The sequence below is a fragment of the Urocampus carinirostris genome, chromosome 11, assembly GCF_059441175.1.
Source record: "Urocampus carinirostris isolate Australia breed hairy pipefish chromosome 11, RoL_Ucar_1.0, whole genome shotgun sequence".
NCBI lineage: Eukaryota > Metazoa > Chordata > Actinopteri > Syngnathiformes > Syngnathidae > Urocampus > Urocampus carinirostris.
The window spans coordinates 1,380,255-1,400,231 of record NC_142359.1 but is presented as its reverse complement, the minus strand read 5'-3'; the positions used below and the strand labels follow the sequence as shown (position 1 = coordinate 1,400,231).

General features: G+C 42.9%; 1 protein-coding gene across 1 annotated transcript in view; it reads left to right on the top strand.

The window, feature by feature from the left end:
• The window catches only part of pcloa (piccolo presynaptic cytomatrix protein a), a 67,143-nt gene extending 49,309 nt beyond the window's left edge, over window positions 1-17,834 (top strand). The window contains exons 20-25 of the mRNA XM_088348011.1: window positions 2,926-3,093; window positions 3,435-3,576; window positions 5,119-5,174; window positions 7,929-8,063; window positions 10,283-10,428; window positions 11,874-17,834. Of these exons, the coding sequence (XP_088204137.1) occupies window positions 2,926-3,093; window positions 3,435-3,576; window positions 5,119-5,174; window positions 7,929-8,063; window positions 10,283-10,428; window positions 11,874-12,017 (791 nt within the window). The 3' untranslated portion in view covers window positions 12,018-17,834. The remainder of the gene's footprint in view (window positions 1-2,925; window positions 3,094-3,434; window positions 3,577-5,118; window positions 5,175-7,928; window positions 8,064-10,282; window positions 10,429-11,873) is intronic.
• Window positions 17,835-19,977: the final 2,143 nt, after the last annotated feature.

The following is a 19,977-nucleotide window of genomic DNA, read 5'->3' as shown; positions in this document are numbered from 1 at the left end:
GCTCTGTGAGACTTTTTACCGTAAATCAATTTGAATTTCCACACCACTAACATAACATCTTTTACAAATTAGTCTTAGCAGCAACTCGTACACAATAACTGAAATAGCTCCCTTTTTTTTACGATGAATGAATAAAAATGTCAATACAACTAAGCGAGAGAGCGTCTCGGCTGCATGAGACCTTATAAAAATGAATAAAAATACCGATACCGATATCTGTCAAATTTCTAAATATGGTGCCGATAATTGGCCCCCTAGATTAAATATATCTGCAATTTAATGACGTCTTTTCAGTTTATGCAACGGAATGAAACAACTTTTTTTTAGTATCTGAATGATGTAAAGCCGTGACACGTATTCTTTTAATCCCCAAGCCTGGTCAGAACTATAATCTCGCGCCACAACTCATTTAGGCATTATTTTCTTGTTAATTTGGTAAATGTGATTGTTCTAGACACGCAGGTGCCCCTTCTCGAGAAATGTCAGAATAGCCCCGGCAGGTCCAAGCCGCCCGAGGGGCAGAACCAAAGCCCCGGCCAGGTACCGCAAGCTCGCCCTCGTAGCTCCAAAAGCGCTGCACGGAAACAGCACAATCAGGACGGCCAGGCCGGAAGCGCCAAAGACTTTTCCGTAGAAACGACAATGAGCGACTCTGGCCCGACGCAGCAGCAAGAGCAGCCGCCTAAGCGACTCCAGCCAAGTAAACCCAGACGCAAATAAACGCCAGCGCAGCATGGCCGCATTGCACTCATCAACATTCCTTTTTGCCTTTTTCATTTTTTTTTTCACGAGAACTTTGTGATCGGGACCCTCACCGCTGTCATCACCAGAAATGTGCCACTAGAGGACGCTAGACATAAGCCATAGAAAAATTCAATATGTATACAGCGGTACCTCTTCATACAAGCATAAGTAGTTCCAGTATTGCGCTCGTCGTTAAAAATGCTTGTGTAATGAGTCAATGTTCCCCGTATAAAATCACTAAAAACTAACTGGTCCATTCCTGCCAGGGTTTGGTGCCTGCAGTTCTTCTTTTCTCCAAAAGATGGCAGCTTTAAACCATTTTAGTCCCATTCACCTTTATTTTCCGAAACGCTGTGCAATCACCCACCTCTACTATAAATACTCCGGGCTCCCACCACCCTTTGCTGAGAAATGTTGATTCTGGAAGACTTTTACTCACTTAAACAACGTGCTCTGCCTCCCAAGACCCATCCATTATTATCTGCACCGCTTATCCTCAGTAGGGTCGCGGGGGTGCTGGAGCCCATCCCAGCCATCTTCAGGCAGTGGGCAGGGGACACCCTGAACTAGTCGCATGGCAGACAGAGACAGACAATTCGCTCACTCATTCCCACCTAGGGACCACCACGCCGCCGTGCTGCCCCCTCCCAGGCCCACTTCCTTCAATCCCCTCCACTTTCCAGTTTCTCCACTACAAGACCTGCCACTCCCAACCCTTTTTTAACAATATTCCCAAGTCTCTTTTTCAAGATTCTCCTCACCCCAAGATCCCCTCTCAAGTCTCCCTCTTAAGTCCCTCCCCCCTCATTCCAAGACCTGCCACTCCAACCGTCTCCTTAAAGGTTTTATCATGTCACCTTTCTTCAAGATTTTCGCCACCTTAAGCTTCCCTGGGGCGGCAGTAGCTCAGGTGGTAGAGCGCTCGTCTTGGGATCAAGGGATCCCAGTTCGAATCCCAGCTCGTCCGTGTTACATGTCGAAGTGTCCTTGGGTAAGACACTGAACCCCTGATACCCCCAATAAGCAGGTTAGCGCCTTACATGGCCGCAAGGCCGCTATTGGCAGCACGGCGGCGCAGTGGTTAGCGCTTGTGCGGCACAGTTCATGTCATGGGAACCTGTCGTGGGTTCAAATCCAGCTCCAGACTTCCTGTGCGGAGTTTGTATGTTCTCCCCGTGCTTGCGTGGGTTTCCTCCGGGCACTCCGGTTTCCTCCCACATTCCAAAGACATGCATTTCAGGTAAATTGGCCGGTCCAAATTGTCCCTAGGTGTGAATGAGCGAATGAGTTGTCTGTCCCTGTGTGCCCTGCGATTGGCTGGCAACCAGTTCAGGGTGTCCCCTGCCCACTGCCCGGAGATGGCTGCGATGGGCTCCAGCCCCCCCGCGACCCTACTGAGGATAAGCGGTGTAGCTAATGAGATGAGATGAGAAGATGAACTGAATTATATTAAAGGGAAAACAATTGAGTTTATTATGAGACGGAGATTGAATGCCTGTCAACATATACGTTGTCCCTGTATTTGTTACATTTTTCCATCCATCCATTATCTGTACCGCAAATCCTCAGTAGGGTCACGGGGGCGCTGGAGCCCATCCCAGCTATCTTCAGGCATGTTACGTTTTTTGAATTATTTCGATTGTGTATGCTGTATAACACGTTTTACATAGCAAAATAATAGACCAATCTTGGCTCTAATCCATATCTGTCACTCACTGGTAGCAGGACCAATAATGTATGTATTTCAAATTGGGAAAATGTGCATGAGCAACTGAAACTATGAGCAGGATCCATGAAGAAATCAAGCTTGTATGAAGAGGTACCACTGCGTGTATGGACAGTATATATATATATATAAATACACACACACACGAACACTGCACACCAATTTCCCTCCTTAAGATGTTCCTCTTACCTAAAACATGTCCAAGGCTCTACCTGAAGGCTCTGCATGCGGCCCCTTTATTTTTTCAAGTCATTCGAAAAGCTACAGAACAAACAAATTGCACTTCGGCGACAGGCGCACATCCCTGTGCATGCACTCGCCAGACCATCGGACTCCAAGTGCACTCGCTGAATCTCCATCTTCCCTCTTCCTCTTCCCATCTTTAACCGTAAACGTCCAACTTTTTACCCTGGGTCTGCCCCCCCACGAACCGCGTCCAAAATGGCCGCCAGCAGGTCTACCGGCCCGCCAGAGACACAGCGTCGCCGGCGTGCTCACCATTCAGAGAGGCCAATCCGATTGGCCGCCCGCCCTCCCGTCGCCGGCCAACGGGAGCAGAGGGGAAGGCCGTCCGCCGACCCTCAGGAAGGCCGTGTCGGAGGAAAGGTCCTACGTTGCCCGAGGTGAGCCTCCAAAAAAATCCCTCCCCTTCCCTGCACTGTGCTGTGAGAGGATGCTACTAACCTGCAAGGCACGTGGACAAAATAGAGAAGGGCAGGCCCGAATCCATGCAGCGAGACGCACTCCTATCGTGAGTCGGTGCGTCATTGCCATGGATACCACTCCCGATACAAAAACTCGACTTGAACCCCGACTAATGATGATCTCCTGAATGTCCTTAAATGCATCGCATAACGTTGTCTGTTGTTTCACCAGCATGCTTTTCATTCGTCTGTCTGTCCACGCGATTGCTGTCCTTCTTGTTAGACGCCAACCCCGCTCACCATGTGACTTTGTCCTCTAGCACGAGCCAGCTACAGGTCAGGTGAGGCACCTATGATGGCTGCCTCACTGGACAGTGGCCTCAGCGGCAGCGCCTATAGCTTGCTGGACGAGGACGGCGAGATGAACGAGGTGGACAGCGCCATCTTCCAGGTGCCCCGATTGTAAGTCCCCTATTCTTGCCGTTCAAATGTTTTTGGGTTGCTGAGAAATGTCCTTATTTTGGAACGGAATCCACTGTTTTTTTCCGATAACGATAACATGAAACTTCAATACATTGTTAACGTGATGCTATATAGGGTTAGGTGTATTGTATTTATTTTAGACACTTATTCTGATATGTTTTGCACGGGTGAACGCAAAATGAGGGGCGAAACAAACGCGGGGTGCCGAGTTTAAGTGGGGACCGCTAAAGGTGAGGGACAGACCAGGAAAGAAGAGGGGGTAAAAAGTTGGTTAAAGAAAAAGGAGTTGCGTGAGTAAATGTGTTCATCTGATATATTTTTCCCACCCTTACCTTTGGAAATTTCTACTTGGATTAATTTCAACGGGACCCGGACTCTGCAGGTCTGCATCAAACCTTAAGTACCGGTATCATTTTCCGTTCATTTTGCCGGCTGTGATTTTTGGACTGTGGACTTTAACGAAGCACATTTAGTTTCAATCGCGGGACTTGAAGTCGGGTTTGGGTTCATTGTGTGTTTGTGTTACATGTTTTAATATGGGCCCATGCGGCTTATATACAGGTGCGGCTTGTGTATGTACAAAATCGTTTTTCCTCTTAAAATGTGGTGGGTGCGGCTTATAATCAGACGAGCTCTATAGTCCGGAATTTACGGTAAATCACACAATGAGAGACAAGAGACACTGATTTCAGCTCATGAGGAGATGTAATCAGTTCAAGGCCTGCCTGATTCTCATCCGACCAAAACTCCCGTTCTTATTTCAGCTTAGCCACAGATTTCTTTGGGATAGGAGGTTGAGGGTAGGAACAAAGGAACACTCCATTGTATTTAGGGGAACATCAAACAGAAAGTGCAGCTTTATTCCACAGGCAAATGCCTGATTGGGTTGAAGTCAGGGAATACTTTACTTAGGACTCTGTAATGCTTAAAATATTTAGTTAATGCATTATAAATGTACAATAATCCTATCATTGTGCTAGAAAGCTAATGGATGATTATAAAAACCCCTGTGCAATTATATTAGCATAGCTCAAAACAAGCAAACCTGTTTAGAGAAGCTATAAAACTGACCTTTGTTTGAGCTAGTCCAGTATCTGGAGTACCATCATTGTGGGTGTGATTTAACAGTCAGCATGGCCAGAAAAAGAGAACAGTATTCTTGTTCTAACAAATGAAAGCTATTCGATGTAAGAAACTGAAGATCTCCTATAACAGAGTGTACTATTCCCTTCAGAGAACGTAGTATGAAAAAAAAGTGGTAAGATAACAAAGACATTAGAGTCTCTAGTTTGAGAAATAGACACCTAATGTGTCCTCAGTGTAGTTAGATATTACCAAGCAAGAAAAAGAGGACCCCGAGATGCTGGCCTTCAAGGCAGAATGGCAAAAAAAGCCGTAGACTCGCTAACGATGGGAAGAGATTCATTATTCATTCATTATTTTATTGAATAGTTTGGGTGACACAAACCTTTGAACGGTAGTTTATATTTACAATATTCTGTTTTTGTGTTTGAACAATAGTGGGAAGATTTCCAATGGCACGGATGGGATGAAATCCTCCATCGGGGATTCTGATGGTAAGACCCGCCCCCCCAGAAAAAAACCCTGAAAATGTACAAATCCCTACATTTACACGCAGGGAATAATTTGTTTGTTTAGGCGCAGCACAAAAACATCATCAATCACGAGTCAACAAAAGGAAACTAAGAAATATTTGCATAAAAACAGTTCTTTAATACAATGGTTATGGGAAGACATATTGCAAATAAAAACAACAAAACCAAACTTTGGTCCACAAAGAAATGACATTTCAAACCTAGAATAGTATGGCTTTCTAAAGTGGGAAAAAATAGCAGATGTCATTTGTGTGTTGAAGTGGTCTGCTACTGTAGCAACATCACATGTTTATATAAACATGTGAAAAACGTGACTCCTGTAACTTATAATACCCAAATAAACTCTTGATAGTCTATAGCATATTTCTTGAGAATACATATAGGACAGGCCTCGGGAACCTATGGCTTGTGAACTGAAAATGGCTCTTTTCAAAAAGTCATGTTTATTTGTTTAGCACTTTATCGCAGAGTCTCAAAGGGCTGCACAGATCAAAGACTATTGCAAACTACAGGCTATTATTACAGACTATGATGACAGCATCCCCTGATCTAAAACATACATGAGGGCAAGGAAAAACTCAAAAACATCAGGATGAGTGAAGTCATGTTTATTTTTTTGGCCCTTGATCTCAAAGGGTTGCACCTAGCACAGATGATTGCAAACCACAGAGTATTATGACAACATCCCCTGATCTAAAACCTACACGAGGGCAAGGAAAAACTCAAAAACCTCAGGATGAGTCAAGTCATGTTAATTGTGACGCCCTTAATGACCAAGAATCTCAAAGGGCTGCACAGAAAAAAGACTATTGCAAACTACAGACTATTATTACAGACTATTATGACAGCATCCCCTGATCTAAAACTTACATGAGGGCAAGGAAAAACACAAAAACCTCAGGATGAGTCAAGTCAAGTCCTGTTTATTTGTTTGAAATTGAAGAAACCTTGAGAAGGGACAGTCTCAAAGGGCTGAGCAGACCACAGATTATTGAAAATCACGGACTATTGTGACACAACCCCCTGATCTAAAACCTACATGAGGGCAAGGAAAAACTCAAAAACCTCAAGTCAAGTCATGTTTATCTGTTTGGCCCTTAATCACAAAGAGTCTCAAAGGGCTGCACAGATTAAGGACTATTGCAAACTACAGACTATTATGACACCATACCCCGATCTAAAACCTACATGAGGGCAAATAATACACAGATATTGTCAACATAAAATATAGGTTATTCATATGCTATAGAATAGAATTCACCATAACAGATGGGATATATACAGATCCCTTTTTTTTCAATTAAGAACGATTTTTTCGTTGTAATTTATGAAAATACATATTCACTTAAAATTTAAAGCATCTTTTGAAATAGATTTACAACAGGTGGGCAATGCATATTGGCAAACAATTGTCTACCACAAAATGCATTTTTTCAAAATAAATCTTATATTTGAGGTAACAGGAATGCACCTTTATTTCAATTTTATGTCAAATACTTAATAGGTTTCACAAAAACCGACGTGCGATGAACATAAAAAACAACAACTTAATTGTCTATTACCACAAGAACATTTTTTAACTTCAGAATGCAACAAGAATGTACATCCATTAAAATTAAGGGCGTTTACTTCGAAATTATTCACAAAAACAGATCAATGTGGCGCATATAAGCAAAAAGGGTTATCAATGTATAGTAAGGAATTTCATTTGCATGATAAAAGGAAAAAATACCCCCCTTAAAGCAAAAAAAAATTGCATTGGTCGATTTGGAAAGGTATTTGAAAAAAAAACAAGTATGAAAGAAAGCACAGTATTACTTTAGGTAGACAGAAAATATGAGTTTGTTCACTGTTGAGACACTTAATGATAAAAACCCACACAACCAACTGCAATTACCCACAAACACAGTTGCTTCTGATCTCAGTGAAAAAAGACCCTGATTTCCACTTGTCCTGGAGGCGGCGGCCCTCACAGTCAACTTTCCTTCTTTTATTTACGGTTGTTATGTCGAAAATGCGTTGGGCCAAAGCTCTCTTAGAGAGCCAAGGGCAAGATTGCCAAAGGGTTGCTGCCATCATCTGGTCAAATGGTGATTTTTCCTGTACGGTATTGTTCCCGTTTATTTTGTCCTGTTTAATTTCGGTTTGCAGTTTCGTTCCTGTCTATTTTTGTCCTGTTTATTATTTTCTCCAGCCACAAAAAAAAGTCATATTATGACAGAAGCCGCAGTCCAATAAAAATTTGATCACGGGCTGTAACTGGCCCCTGGGCCAGATCTTGGACATGACTGGTATGCATAGAGTTTGTAAAACAATCAATGAAATGTTCAGATTCAGATTCAGATCTACTTTATTGTCATTCTTGTACACGTGTAAACAGAACAAAATGTCAATACATCTGACCCGCACAGTTTCCTTGAATGTACAGATATACATAAAATGTTGTATTGAGTTGGAGTATTGAAGTACTAATAATATACTAAATAATTTATAGCTATGTATAGTATTATACAGTAGTGCAAAGAGTGCAAGAGGAGCAGCTAACCAGATGTGCAAAATGGGCAGTCAGGTAAACAAGTCATTATACAATAACATTGAGGTTGAGGTGTAGTTTTATGCTGAAGGGCACCAAATCTCTGGGATTAACACAAGATGTATAATAATGAATTGTTATTATCATTTTTATAATGAATGCGAATCGACGGTTTGGTGCAGGTAAGTCGCAGGTGATGGGTGAGATCAAGATCGCTCTGAAGAAGGAAGTGAGGACGGAGGGAGACCATCTTGTCCTGGAGATTTTGCAGTGTCGGAATATCACCTACAAATTCAAGACGGCGGACCACCTGCCAGGTAAAAGCCATCATCATTTTTGCTTTCATTAGGTAAAACATAAAAAGGTAGATTCGAATTGCTGAAGCTAGCAAATAAATATTTCTGAAGAGCAGCGTGTTAGGGTCTGGCGCGCTTTTGTCCACCAGAGGGCGCCTCGTGATGTTTGCAATTGGGACAGGAGTTTGCAATCACCCCGCACTTGTCCTTAATTAGCCACGCCCTTTTGGGACAGCAGGGATTTTCATTTCATATATACCATCTCATCCTGCTTTCCGAGGTTTGTTTTTTTTGTTTTATGATTCAGACAGTGGTTTTTCGATGGAGCAAGCGGGAAACTTACAATACTCAATCAAGTAACAGTCAAAAACAACAATAAAAGTGTCTGTGAAAGTTAAAGTTTGGATGTATTTACATTTTTTTGTTCCACTGGCAGATATTTTTTCAATCATTTTCGAAAAAAGAAACTAACAGGTTCAAATAGTGTCCAATCCAAAATGACAGCCTAATATTTCACCAAAATCAATCGTCTGTATTGCCTGCTTAGCCGAGGGGACCAAAAATGATAAGAAAAGATTTATACTGTCTAATTATGTAATAATTAAATGTTTAAAATATATAACATTTTTAAATATTTTGGAGATAGTTTTACATAAAGCGTGTCTTGGCTGAAAAGTGGATGTCAAAGACTGAATTTGATGGTAAATGGTCAGCATTTCTATAGTGCTTTTTAAGTCAATGATGACCTCCTAAAGCGCTTTACAATGTGCTTTACACTTTCCTTTTTTACACACAATAACTAACCGATAGCAGTGTCAGCCTTTCAAGTCAACTACCTGTTCATCCAGGTTTTAAGGTTTTGTAGTGAGCGATGGAGTTTTGGCCAACCACAATAGTTACTGTTCGAGTTTTAAAAGCGCCGGCCAATCAGAAAGTTTTCATAATAACACAAGCCAATAAACGCGATTCAAAGTTTGCATGCACCACACTATGCCACACCCACCACGCGAGCTCATTCAGTGTCATGGCGGGCTCCGTAAACATAGTCCCAGAGTCAACAAACGAGAAGGAAATGAAGCATGCGCTGAAGAAGGGTGCTGCATCACTTGTTTGGACCTTTTTTTGGTTTTGACAAAGCGGACGTGGAACAGAAGAAAACGCCCGTTGCTAGAGGATAGAAATGGAAACATCAAGTATTTTTCAGTACTTGCCAGTTTTTTTATGTAATCATAATATTCATCAAGATATCGATCACATTTCACGCAATTCGAAGACTTCTGAGCAAGCCATAACGGGTGTAATAATAACTTTGGTTTTGTTGAAATTCCTGCTGAAATATGTTGTATAGTTTCTGTATAAGTGTCCTGCAATGATGAGTCCAACAGTGCCACCTGCTGGTATGGGGTAAGGTTTGGTTTGGTTTTAGACTTCGCGACAAGAAGGTGGGGTTTTTTGGCAGTCTACAACGCGCTGCCAACGGTAAGACGCAATCTTTTGGTGCTCCGCAAAAAGTTAATTTTAAACATTAAAACCACAGCTGACAAATCTCTCAACATGCACAGGAATGTGATTGATGTTGTCAAGCTGTTTGGATTGATTTTCGTTTTGTTTCTGTCGCCTTTTATGTTAGTTTTGCCGGACGTTGCATATTGTGCTAAAAGGCTAATTCCCCTTATAGAGATCAAAGCCAGCAGAGAAGCTTACCACGTGTTGTGTTGTGACTCATTCCTTTGCAGCAACTGTAATAAAAACCTCATCATCCAGTCCAGCGTGAATGTGGATCTTTGGTGGGACAGGTACCCGGCAGTTACATATATATATATATATATATATATATATATATATATACATACATATTTATATATTTATATATTTATATATTTATATATATATGTATGTATGTATGTATGTATGTCTCTCTCTCTCTCTCTCTCTCTACAGACAGGGAGAGAGAGATATCCTCAAGTATATTTAAAAAATCCCTCCAAACGCCCAGCCTATCAGGATATCTTGAATCGTATTTGCATGTACCCCTTTTGAAGTGTCAAATGGAAGAAAAAAACACAACATAAACGGACAAACTGCAATACATTTCTATGGACGATAAACTGAGAATGTCCCATTCTATTGGGTTTACTGCGCGCGCTGTGATTGGATCATCCTGTTTGAGGGCGGGGCTTAATTGGTTGAACTGTCCCCAAACGTTTCTTAAAGTGTGACCAATGTCTTGTCCGTTTCAGACCTTTACGTCAAGCTCTACGTGGTGAACATCGCAACGCAGAAGCGCATCATCAAGAAGAAGACGCGCGTGTGTCGCCACGACCGCGAGCCTTCCTTCAACGAAACCTTTCGCTTCTGCATGAACCCCACCGGCCACTCCCTGCAGGTGAAACGCCGTTTCCGGAAATAAGTACCGCAAAGTCCGGACGACAAGCCTTACTTAAATTCAACGCATTGATTTATACATCGAAATTCGTAGCCAAGACTTTTAATAATGTATTCGAATCCATTTCATCGATTCGTTGCTGCAGCCCGAGTGGAGTTTCCCCCTTACCCTGGTGGCATGCAGGTCCATATTATATAGGATTTCATGACTTTTATTTTCAATCAAAAAGAAAACAATTCAAAGTGAACAGTTGTTAGCTCAAATTTCAACCGATGACACGTCGGTGTTGAAAATGGGATTGTGAAATCATTCACATCTCATTGCACTTGGAAGCAATGTTCCCTCTAAGCTGCGTGCGTGCGCAATCGCACACTGCCCGCAGATTCTCAGCGCACAAGAAAATCTAGCCAGCGCAATGTTCCCTCTAAGAGTGTGTGAATACCGGTAATTGCGCACTACCTAGAGCTTTTCCGCGCACAAGAACAGGACAGGACAAAAATAGACGGGAACAAAACTGGAAACCAAAATTAAACAGGACAAAATGAAAGGGAACAGGAAATACAGGAACAGGGAACATGACCGAGTCAGAACCCACATCTTGCCGGGCAGAGGTTCGTTGACAGACTGACAAAGAAAAAATGAGAGCACTGAGCTTTAAATAAACAGAAAGCCAATCTGTCAATGAGCCGCAGCTGGTGCCCCACGGACGGGGCCAATTGGGCGCCATGGCAACCGTGACACTCAGAGGCTGGAGGGGATAAATAAATACATGAAAAACGATACATATGTGTGTACAGGTCTGATGCTTCGAAACATTTTAAGCGGTTAAAAGTCCAGAAATATGAATACATGAATGAATTCTCACACTTCAAGTTCAGGTCCAAATAATGAACCCTGGTGCGGAATTTGTCACAGACTAGAAACGGACACAGGACCCAATAGCGCTCGTTTTCTCAGTTTTCATTGATAAAGAGGGAGAGTAAGGCTTTCTTCCACGATCCGATGGCTGGCGGACAAAAGGAGCGAGCGGTGCGGAAGTGCCACTTCCGTGTCTGGCGAGGAGGATCGGAGACAGGGAATAGCAAGTCGTTGGCCGGCCGGGACTGGAGATCAAAGGCGGTGTCGAGTTCGTCAGCAAGGTCAGTAGCAGGAGGCAGGTAGGTAACAGGGCGAAACAGGTCAGGTAACAGGCAGGCAGAACGGGGCGTAGTCAGGGCCAGAAACAGGTTGGCAACAAAGATCAGGCAGAAAAAAGCAGGGCAGGAACAGAGTCGGACGAAAAGGCTCACTGAGCTGAAGGCAACACTTCGCATAACAATCTGACGGCTTCCAAGAGGACGCCGGGGGTTTTAAAAGAGAGTGTCCACCAATCAGCTGTCTGGGCTGTTAATTTACGGTCAATTCGGTTGCCGGCAAAGCGTGACGGCTTTTTTTGTCCTCCTCAGCTTTTCCTGGTGTCCAACGGCGGCAAGTTCATGAAGAAAACCTTGATCGGCGAAGCTTACGTCTGGCTGGACAAAGTGGATTTACGCAAACGTGTGGTCAGCTGGCACAAACTGCTCGCCAGCACCGCGCAAATCCACTCTTAGAGACCGACCACAAGGGGGGGCAGGACTTAGGTCCCGGACTTCATTTTCAGCTGCAAGTCTCAAAGTGGACCGCAGGTAAATGGTCAACGGACCGCATTTCCAGGGCGCTTTTCAAGTCCACGAAGACCTCCTGAAGCGGTTTACAATGTACTTACCCGTTCACACACACGCTCACACACCGATAGGGAGTCAGCCATGCGAGGCGCCTACCTGCTTATCGGGGGCATTCGGTGCCCGAGGACACTTGGACGTTGATTTCTCCACATAGCAAATACAGGGACACACATGTAGAGTAGATGCTCACTCAGACACTTTTGAAAGCATTTGTCAACGAGGATTCTTGATTATTTTTTTATGAGAAGGAAAGGGAAATGGCCTTTGATTTAGCAGTCATACAGCCAACACACACTACCTAGCGTTCCACTTGAGGGCTTGATATGATTTAAGGTACTTGCTTGGTGGGAATTTGTAGTCTGGCCACTAGAGGTAAGATTCTTCGGGCTCCTAAATATAAGAGCCCGCCCGCCCCGAGCCCGACCGATTTGTTTGATTCGCGGGACCGAGCCCCAAGAAAACTCAACTTTGTGTCACGTACCAGGACAGGAAACAGGAAGGTGAACCCAATCGCGTAACGTTACTCAGTTTATTGAAGAGAAGAAGAATGAGTGTACACTCGATCCGGGGATCGTTGGTCGCGGAAGTAGATTGATCGGAACGAGGAAGTGGTCAAAATCAAACAGATCGGGGCGAGAACAAAACAGGAGCAAAACACAGGCAAAAACTGAGATTCACAGGCTTCACATATCACAAAAGAGTTAAGCAGGAGTTTCGCAGACGCTCCGACAAAAGGCGACTCACAGGACAGCGTTTAAGTAGCGCTAAGGAGCAATCTGTCAACACGGTTTAGCCGGTGTCCATGGGCGGGGCCAATTGGGCGCCTTGGCAATCGTGACAGAACCTGGCGCCACACGGCAGGGACAAATTGGTCGCCGTGGCAACCGTGACACTTTCAGATTCTATTTGTGAGGACTCAGGAGGAGGAGTGGTGCTGTATAATAACAAATGAAAAGCCTGTCTTTTGTAACGCAGCCCGAGATCAACAATATTGTATGAACTAGAGGTCTCTAACGTGATGCCCTGGAGGCACCAGAGCGCCCCCTAAGGGTGATGTTCTAGTCAAATTGATTTTTACTCATTGAGTGAGTCGATTTAACCCTTTATATAAATAATTAACCTGGTAAGAACATAGTCACCACATGATACGTTATTCTAGAAATGCGTATCAAACTAGGTGCCCTCTTGTCACAAGCCAGAAACGGAAACAGGACCCAATAGCGTTCGTTTTACTCAGTTTTATTGAAAAAAGAGAAGCAGTGCTTGCTTCCACGACCTGATCATCGTCGGATACGAGTAGCTGATGGCAGGAACGCAGAAGTGGCACGTCCGTGTCGAGCGAGGATAGTCGATAGCCGGGACGGGGGAGCAAGGGAGGTAACGAGTCCAGAAAACAGGTCGGCGACAGGTATCAGGCAGGAAACGGGGCAAAACAGGTCGATGGCCGGGACGGAGGAGCAAAGCAGAAACGGGTCCAGAAACAAGTAAACAGGTATCAGGCCGGAGAAAACAGGGCAGGAGAATGTCAGATAGTAGAAACAGGTCCGGCAACAGGTTGGCAACAGGTATCAGGCAGGAAACAGGGCTAAACAGGTCGATGGCCGGGACGGAGGAGCAAAAACGGAAACAGGTCTAGAAAAGAGGTCGGCAACAGGTATCAGGCAGGAAACAGGGCAAAACAGGTCGATGGCCGGGACGGAAGAGCAAAGCAGAAACGGGTCCAGAAACAAGTCGGCAACAGGTATCAGGCAGGAGAAAACAGGGCAGGAGATTGTCGGATAGTGCAGAGCTTGCCAAGCTGAAAGCATAGGTTTGCAGACGGTCTGACAGCTTCCTCTTGGAAGACGGGGGTCGAGGGTCAGGCAACCAATCAGCGCTCACGGCTGTTGGCGCCAACGGGCAGGAATCAGCAATCATAACACCTCTGCGCTAATTAGTTGAAAAAATTCGGAGACCCCTCCTATAACAAGTGACATATTTTATGTTTCTGTGCCTGCGGTCATAACATGAACTGACAATGTTCCTCTTTAACACAATTTTTAAGACTTGACAGGAAAATTTGAAGTCTTATTTCGAAAGCTTGAAAACTGTGCTTTAACCACTGCAGCGGTACATCCTTAAGAATCTAGTGCAGCACTTTAAGAGAGAGAGAGAGGCAGAGAAACTAAGAAGAATGGTGACCGGTGAATAATACAGAAAAGGCAGCGAGAGAGAAGTCCTGCCTGACCCGAACGTAATTATCGACAGTCGGGATTGGGTTTAAGATCTTACCTCTACTCGCCACCTACACCTTGTACATAACTAAATGGAGTGATGACATTATATATATGTATATATATATATATATATATATATATATATATATATATATATATATATATATATATATATATATAAGGTAAAATTCTACCACAGACAATCAAGTCTTAATGATTGTGACATTCCAGTTCCCCGATTTCTCGTCACGTGTCTTTGTGCACTTTTCCTCCTCGAATGTAAAAATGGTGAGATTTTATTGTCTGAACCACGTCTAAACCAGGAATCGCCCAATACGACTTCTGATACCGATAACTACAAGTGCTGGGACGGGAAAGTACCCGTCCTGATACTTTTTTGGCAACTGAAAAGTTAAAATACAAATAAGTATGTGCTATGCTTGTAATGGACCTTGTGTTGGACCTGTAAAAAACCTTTTACCATGTTAACTGCGGCGTGCAGTATGCCCATTTCTTTTTTATGTCTTAAAGGGACAGTGTATATTATAGAGTGTCTCTTAGTGTCAAGAAGCAGAACAGATATAGGACCCAATCGCGTGAAATGGGGACTCATGCACGTTAGGAAGCCGGTCTGGCTTGGAAGGACAGGAAGCCAGAGGCCGACGAGACCGATAACGAATCCGGATAACGAAAATAAAATGGAGGAACTAGACGGGAACAAGAACTGAAGAAAATAATAAAAAGGACAAAAATAGACGGAAACAAAACTGGAAGGCGAATTTAAACAGGACAAAAATAAACGGGAACAATACCGGATTGGAGATATCAACAGGAAAACAGGACCGAGTCAGAACCCACGTCAAATCCATTATTTGTGATTGAAGATTTTGAGTTTTTCCTTGCCCTCATGTTGGTTCCAGATCAGGGGATGGTGTAATAATAGTCTGAAAAAATAGTATGTGAAGCCCTTTGAGACTCTTTGTGATTAAGGGCTATACAAATAAAAATGTCTTGACTTGACTTGTGGGGCAGAAGTTCGTTTGACGGGCTGACCACAAGCAAGAGAGAGCTGAGCTTTCTCTCAATGAGCCGCAGCTGGCGCCACACGGGCGGGGCCAATTGGGCACCATGGCAACCGTGACACACAAGGGCGGGGCCAATTGGGCACCATGGCAAGCGTGACACACACACGGGCGGGGCCAATTATGCGCCATGGCAACCATGACACTTAGTAGTAATAAAGAAGCTGCATTTATTAAACAAATAACATTTGTAAATACGCAGGGGGAGAAATTTGCATTTATTTCACATAAAATGAACCTCACGTAGAGGGAGCTGACATAACCATCCCACATCTTGCTGCTACGGGTATTCAAAAATCCCCAAACTGGGCAAAAACATTGGTGTGGATTGTTCACTTTGAGTCTGAGGAGTTTGTATTAACGTACATTTCAGCGCTCTTCTTCTTTTGCACTGCACACTTTATCGACATCTAGTGGTCACATCATACACACTGTCCCTTTAAGTAAGCTCTTTGTGCGTGGAGACGAGGAGCTCCAACACGTTTTGTGTTCAAAGATGAAATTGCCATTTTGATAGAAAAGATATTGCAATTTGTTTTCTATGCAACCTCGACAAGTATACGTGTCAAGTATTTCTTTACAATTCCGGCAAAAACGGATTGGACTTTTATTTATCGATGCATTTAATTCATATCATCTTATTATTTTGTATTTTCTACACCTTTTTTACATTTGTATTTTTCTTTATTTTGTACGTATTGTTTATCTTGAATTGATTTTGTGTTGCCGATGTCTGGTTCGCATCACAGTTTGGAGGTCCTCGGTTCGATTCCAGCCTCCATGTGTGTCGAATATACTACGGATTGTACTTGATTGAGAGTAGAAATCGCAAGTTTAAGGTACAGGCTACGGAATTTTAAGCCACGAGCTTAAACAGCCACGAAAAGCAACGTATTCACGTCAATTTCTTACATTTAAAAAAAAAAATAGCGGGGTGATGTCCAGTACAGAAAAGTCACACGATGTCCTGCAATGAAGACATTCGTTGTCGATATTAATCAACTAACGCAGCAATTCCATGCGCATAAATATAAACGCAGGAGTGCGACATAAACATATCAGGGCCAGAACGGACACAGGACCCAATTGTGTTACATTTCTCACAAGTTTTATTAAAGGAAAGAGGAAGGGCTGCGCCCACGATCCGGTGAATACGAGAGCAAGTCGCTCTCGTATTCAGATTGTGATCCGAACACGGAAGTGGATCTTCCGTAGCGAGCGATGGCGGTGTCAAGGATGGAAAAAAATGGTCGATAGTCAGGGACAGGAGAGCAAAACGTGGTCTTACGCCAGGACGGGAGAGCAGACGTGGTCGGGATCGAAAACGGGTTGTAACCGGAGACAGACGGGAGCAAAAACGGGACAGGTGGGAATCAGGGTCGGAAAAGGCTTGCCTGGTGTTCACTGAGGTTCGCAGACGGACTGACAACAGGGGACTGACAGGAGTGGGTTTAAATAGGGACAGGGAGCCCGAGGCAGCCAGACAAAACATTCTCAAAAGTCAATGTACCCTACCGACTAAAATTCACAAGCCTGTACAATCAAACCGGCGAATATCGCGACTACGACAGTAAAAAAAACCATTACGAGTCAGAAGGAGATATATATGCCCCTTGCCATTTATTGTTACTGGAATTGATGAATTTCCCAACATAAAGTGTGATGCCAATTTTTATTCAGCTGCTTGTTTTTGTAATTTATTTTTATTTACCCGTTTATCATTTTGTTTAGGTTTTCGAGCGTGTTACACTAAAATTTCTTCACGTTTGCAGTATACGAGGTTGTCGTGCTTGTTTACAAAGTTCCGTTCCGAAGGCCAGAAACTCAGAGAATTTTTCCAGTTTACAGACCATTCCCATTCCCTGCGTTTCTCCGCTTCGTTTCCAGCACCGACCAAAAACTTTCTGATTCCGACGTCACCGCTGCAGGAAAATCAAGGATAAAATCGACATTAAAAAAAAGAAAAAAATACACCAGGCTTGGCCAGCAATATGTCTTTTGACAAAAAAAGGGGAAAAAAATGACCTATTTTCTCTCGGTCCATGTACAGTTTACATACATATGAGCAGCTTGAGGGTTCCGATTTCTTCATGTTCACATTGGATGTTGCATGTTTCCTCCTGTTATTTTTGTGTCCCGATGATAACTATATTGAAAATGGAAAAAAAAAAAGAATATTGTGTAGAGAACAAAAATGGCGGAAAGGTGTGGATCTATTTATTGACAATATACGCTGACTGTACAAAGATAATCCAGTTCACCCGACCCTTTGTAAGTAAATAGAGAAAAAGAAATCTATACTGTCATGGTTTAGTCATTGTCCACAGGAGGTATTGATCAATGATGCAAATGTGCTGTAAAAAGTGACTGCCCCATGTCTTAATATTAAATATGAGTACAAACGAGGTCTTGTTGCGCTGTGATTTTTGGTAAAGGATTTTGTGTTTTATACCAGGCTTCTAAACGTAGCTCATGTTTAGGACTTTTTCTCCTGAAATTTGTGAATACCATTAAAGACATTGTATTTCAGTTTTTTAGAGGGTTATGGTCAGAAGTGGGTAGTAACAAGTTACATTTACTTGATTTAATTTTAGGTCATTTTGTACTTCTACAGGCAGCACGGCGGCGCAGTGGTTAGCGCGTGTGCGGCACAGTTCTGAGGTCATGGGTTCAAATCCAGCTACCGGACTTCCTGTGCGGAGTTTGTATGTTCTCCCCGTGCTTGCGTGGGTTTCCTCCGGGCACTCCGATTTCCTCCCACATTCCAAAGACATGCATTTCAGGTTAAATAGCCGGTCCAAATTGTCCCTAGGTGTGAATGAGCGAGCGAGTTGTCTGTCCCTGTGTGCCCTGCGATTGGCTGGCAACCCGTTCAGGGTGTCCCCTGCCCACTGCCCGGTGATTGCTGGGATGGGCTCCAGCCCCCCCGCGACCCTACTGAGGATAAGCGGTGCAGCTAAGGAGATGAGATGAGTTGTACTTCTACAAGTATTTTTAAATCACTATATTTTTTACTTTTACCTGAGTTCATTTGTAAAGAAGAAACTGTTTTTACTCCACTACTTTAGGCTACATTGGAGCCGTTACTTAAATTCCTTCTGTGTAAGTACGCGTTTGACTGTCTCTCCTAAGGCGCGTTTATTTAATTAGAGACCTGCTTTTAATTCGATTTGATCAGTAAACCAAAACAACCACCAGGTGGCACATCTTTTTTAATCCACACAGGGTTTACCCAAACAAACTGAGACTTGGACAATAGTTTCTTCTAGTGACACAATGACAAAGTAACCAAAAATCTTACTCGAGTAATAGTTACTTCTTTCACAATCATATGACTCAAGTAGAAATCAAAAGTAGTCATCCAAAAAATGACTTAAATCAAAGTAAAAAAGTGCAAAAATGACCTCTTATTGTGTGATTTTATTTTTTAAACAACCAGTTATTAAGAATTAACCTTACAAACAGAATGCAGCATCTGTTTACTCACACCACGACATACTATGAAGAATAAGAACAAAGATCATTTGTATAAACAAGTTTATTTTATCGAACAAATAAACAACAGGAATGATTATTTTAGCATCCTTTGGTTCTTTCCACGCAATAATTCTATTTATTTCCCCCCCAATTTGAAAGAATCAGAACATGCATAAAATACGGAAAGAATGTAGAAGTGGTCAGGTGGAATGGCCGCTCTTCAGACTCAGTTCTCAGAACTGACCGAAAGATGGCGCCATACAATTTCTGTTTGAAAATCTTTAGTACAGACTGTTGAGGATTGGATTCACAAGCTCCTAAAATAGATCAGACAAGCTAACAAGTCTAAATTCGGTATTTCCTTCAACATTTCAGGAATCTCTAAAAACTTTTGGACTCTTTTGGGCCTCCTGGACCAAGACTTGAGGACTTCCAGAATTTGACCGGCAGAAAGTGAACAAACTTCATACTTGGTGTTCATGTGTAATAGAAATCCCGGTTCCTTTTTTGGAAAACCAGCTCACCCCCCCAAAAAAAATATTAAGGATCAGAAACATAAGAAAAATAAATAAAAACATTGATATGAACAAATATTATTTATCTATGTATTAATTCATTTATTTTTTCTGGTTACTTTAAAATTTGGGGAGGTTTTGTCTGACTAAAAGATTTGCTGCTTTCTATTCTATTCATGCCTATGCTCATTTTGCACAATGTTGACTATTTTTTGCTACTTTTGCGCATATTGCACAAATACGATACCAAATTGTATGTAACATCCTGCATGCCCACATTTCTTGTAAATTCTAACTATAACCTTATCCTCCTTGTTTTTTAACCTTATCTTCTTTGTTCCTTTATCTTCTTGTTTTCTTTTATCCTCACTGTTAATATGTGAAACTGGAGTGCCATGCCCAATTTCGTCGTCACAAAATGTGTGGAGCCTTCACGTCCCACGGCTTCGGATTCCTCCCACTGTCAGTGGACGCCGCCGGCCGGGCCAAAATGTCCAACTCCTGACAGCCGGCCTCTGCTTCAGCGTAATGCCGTTCGTCAGCAGACAAAAACCGA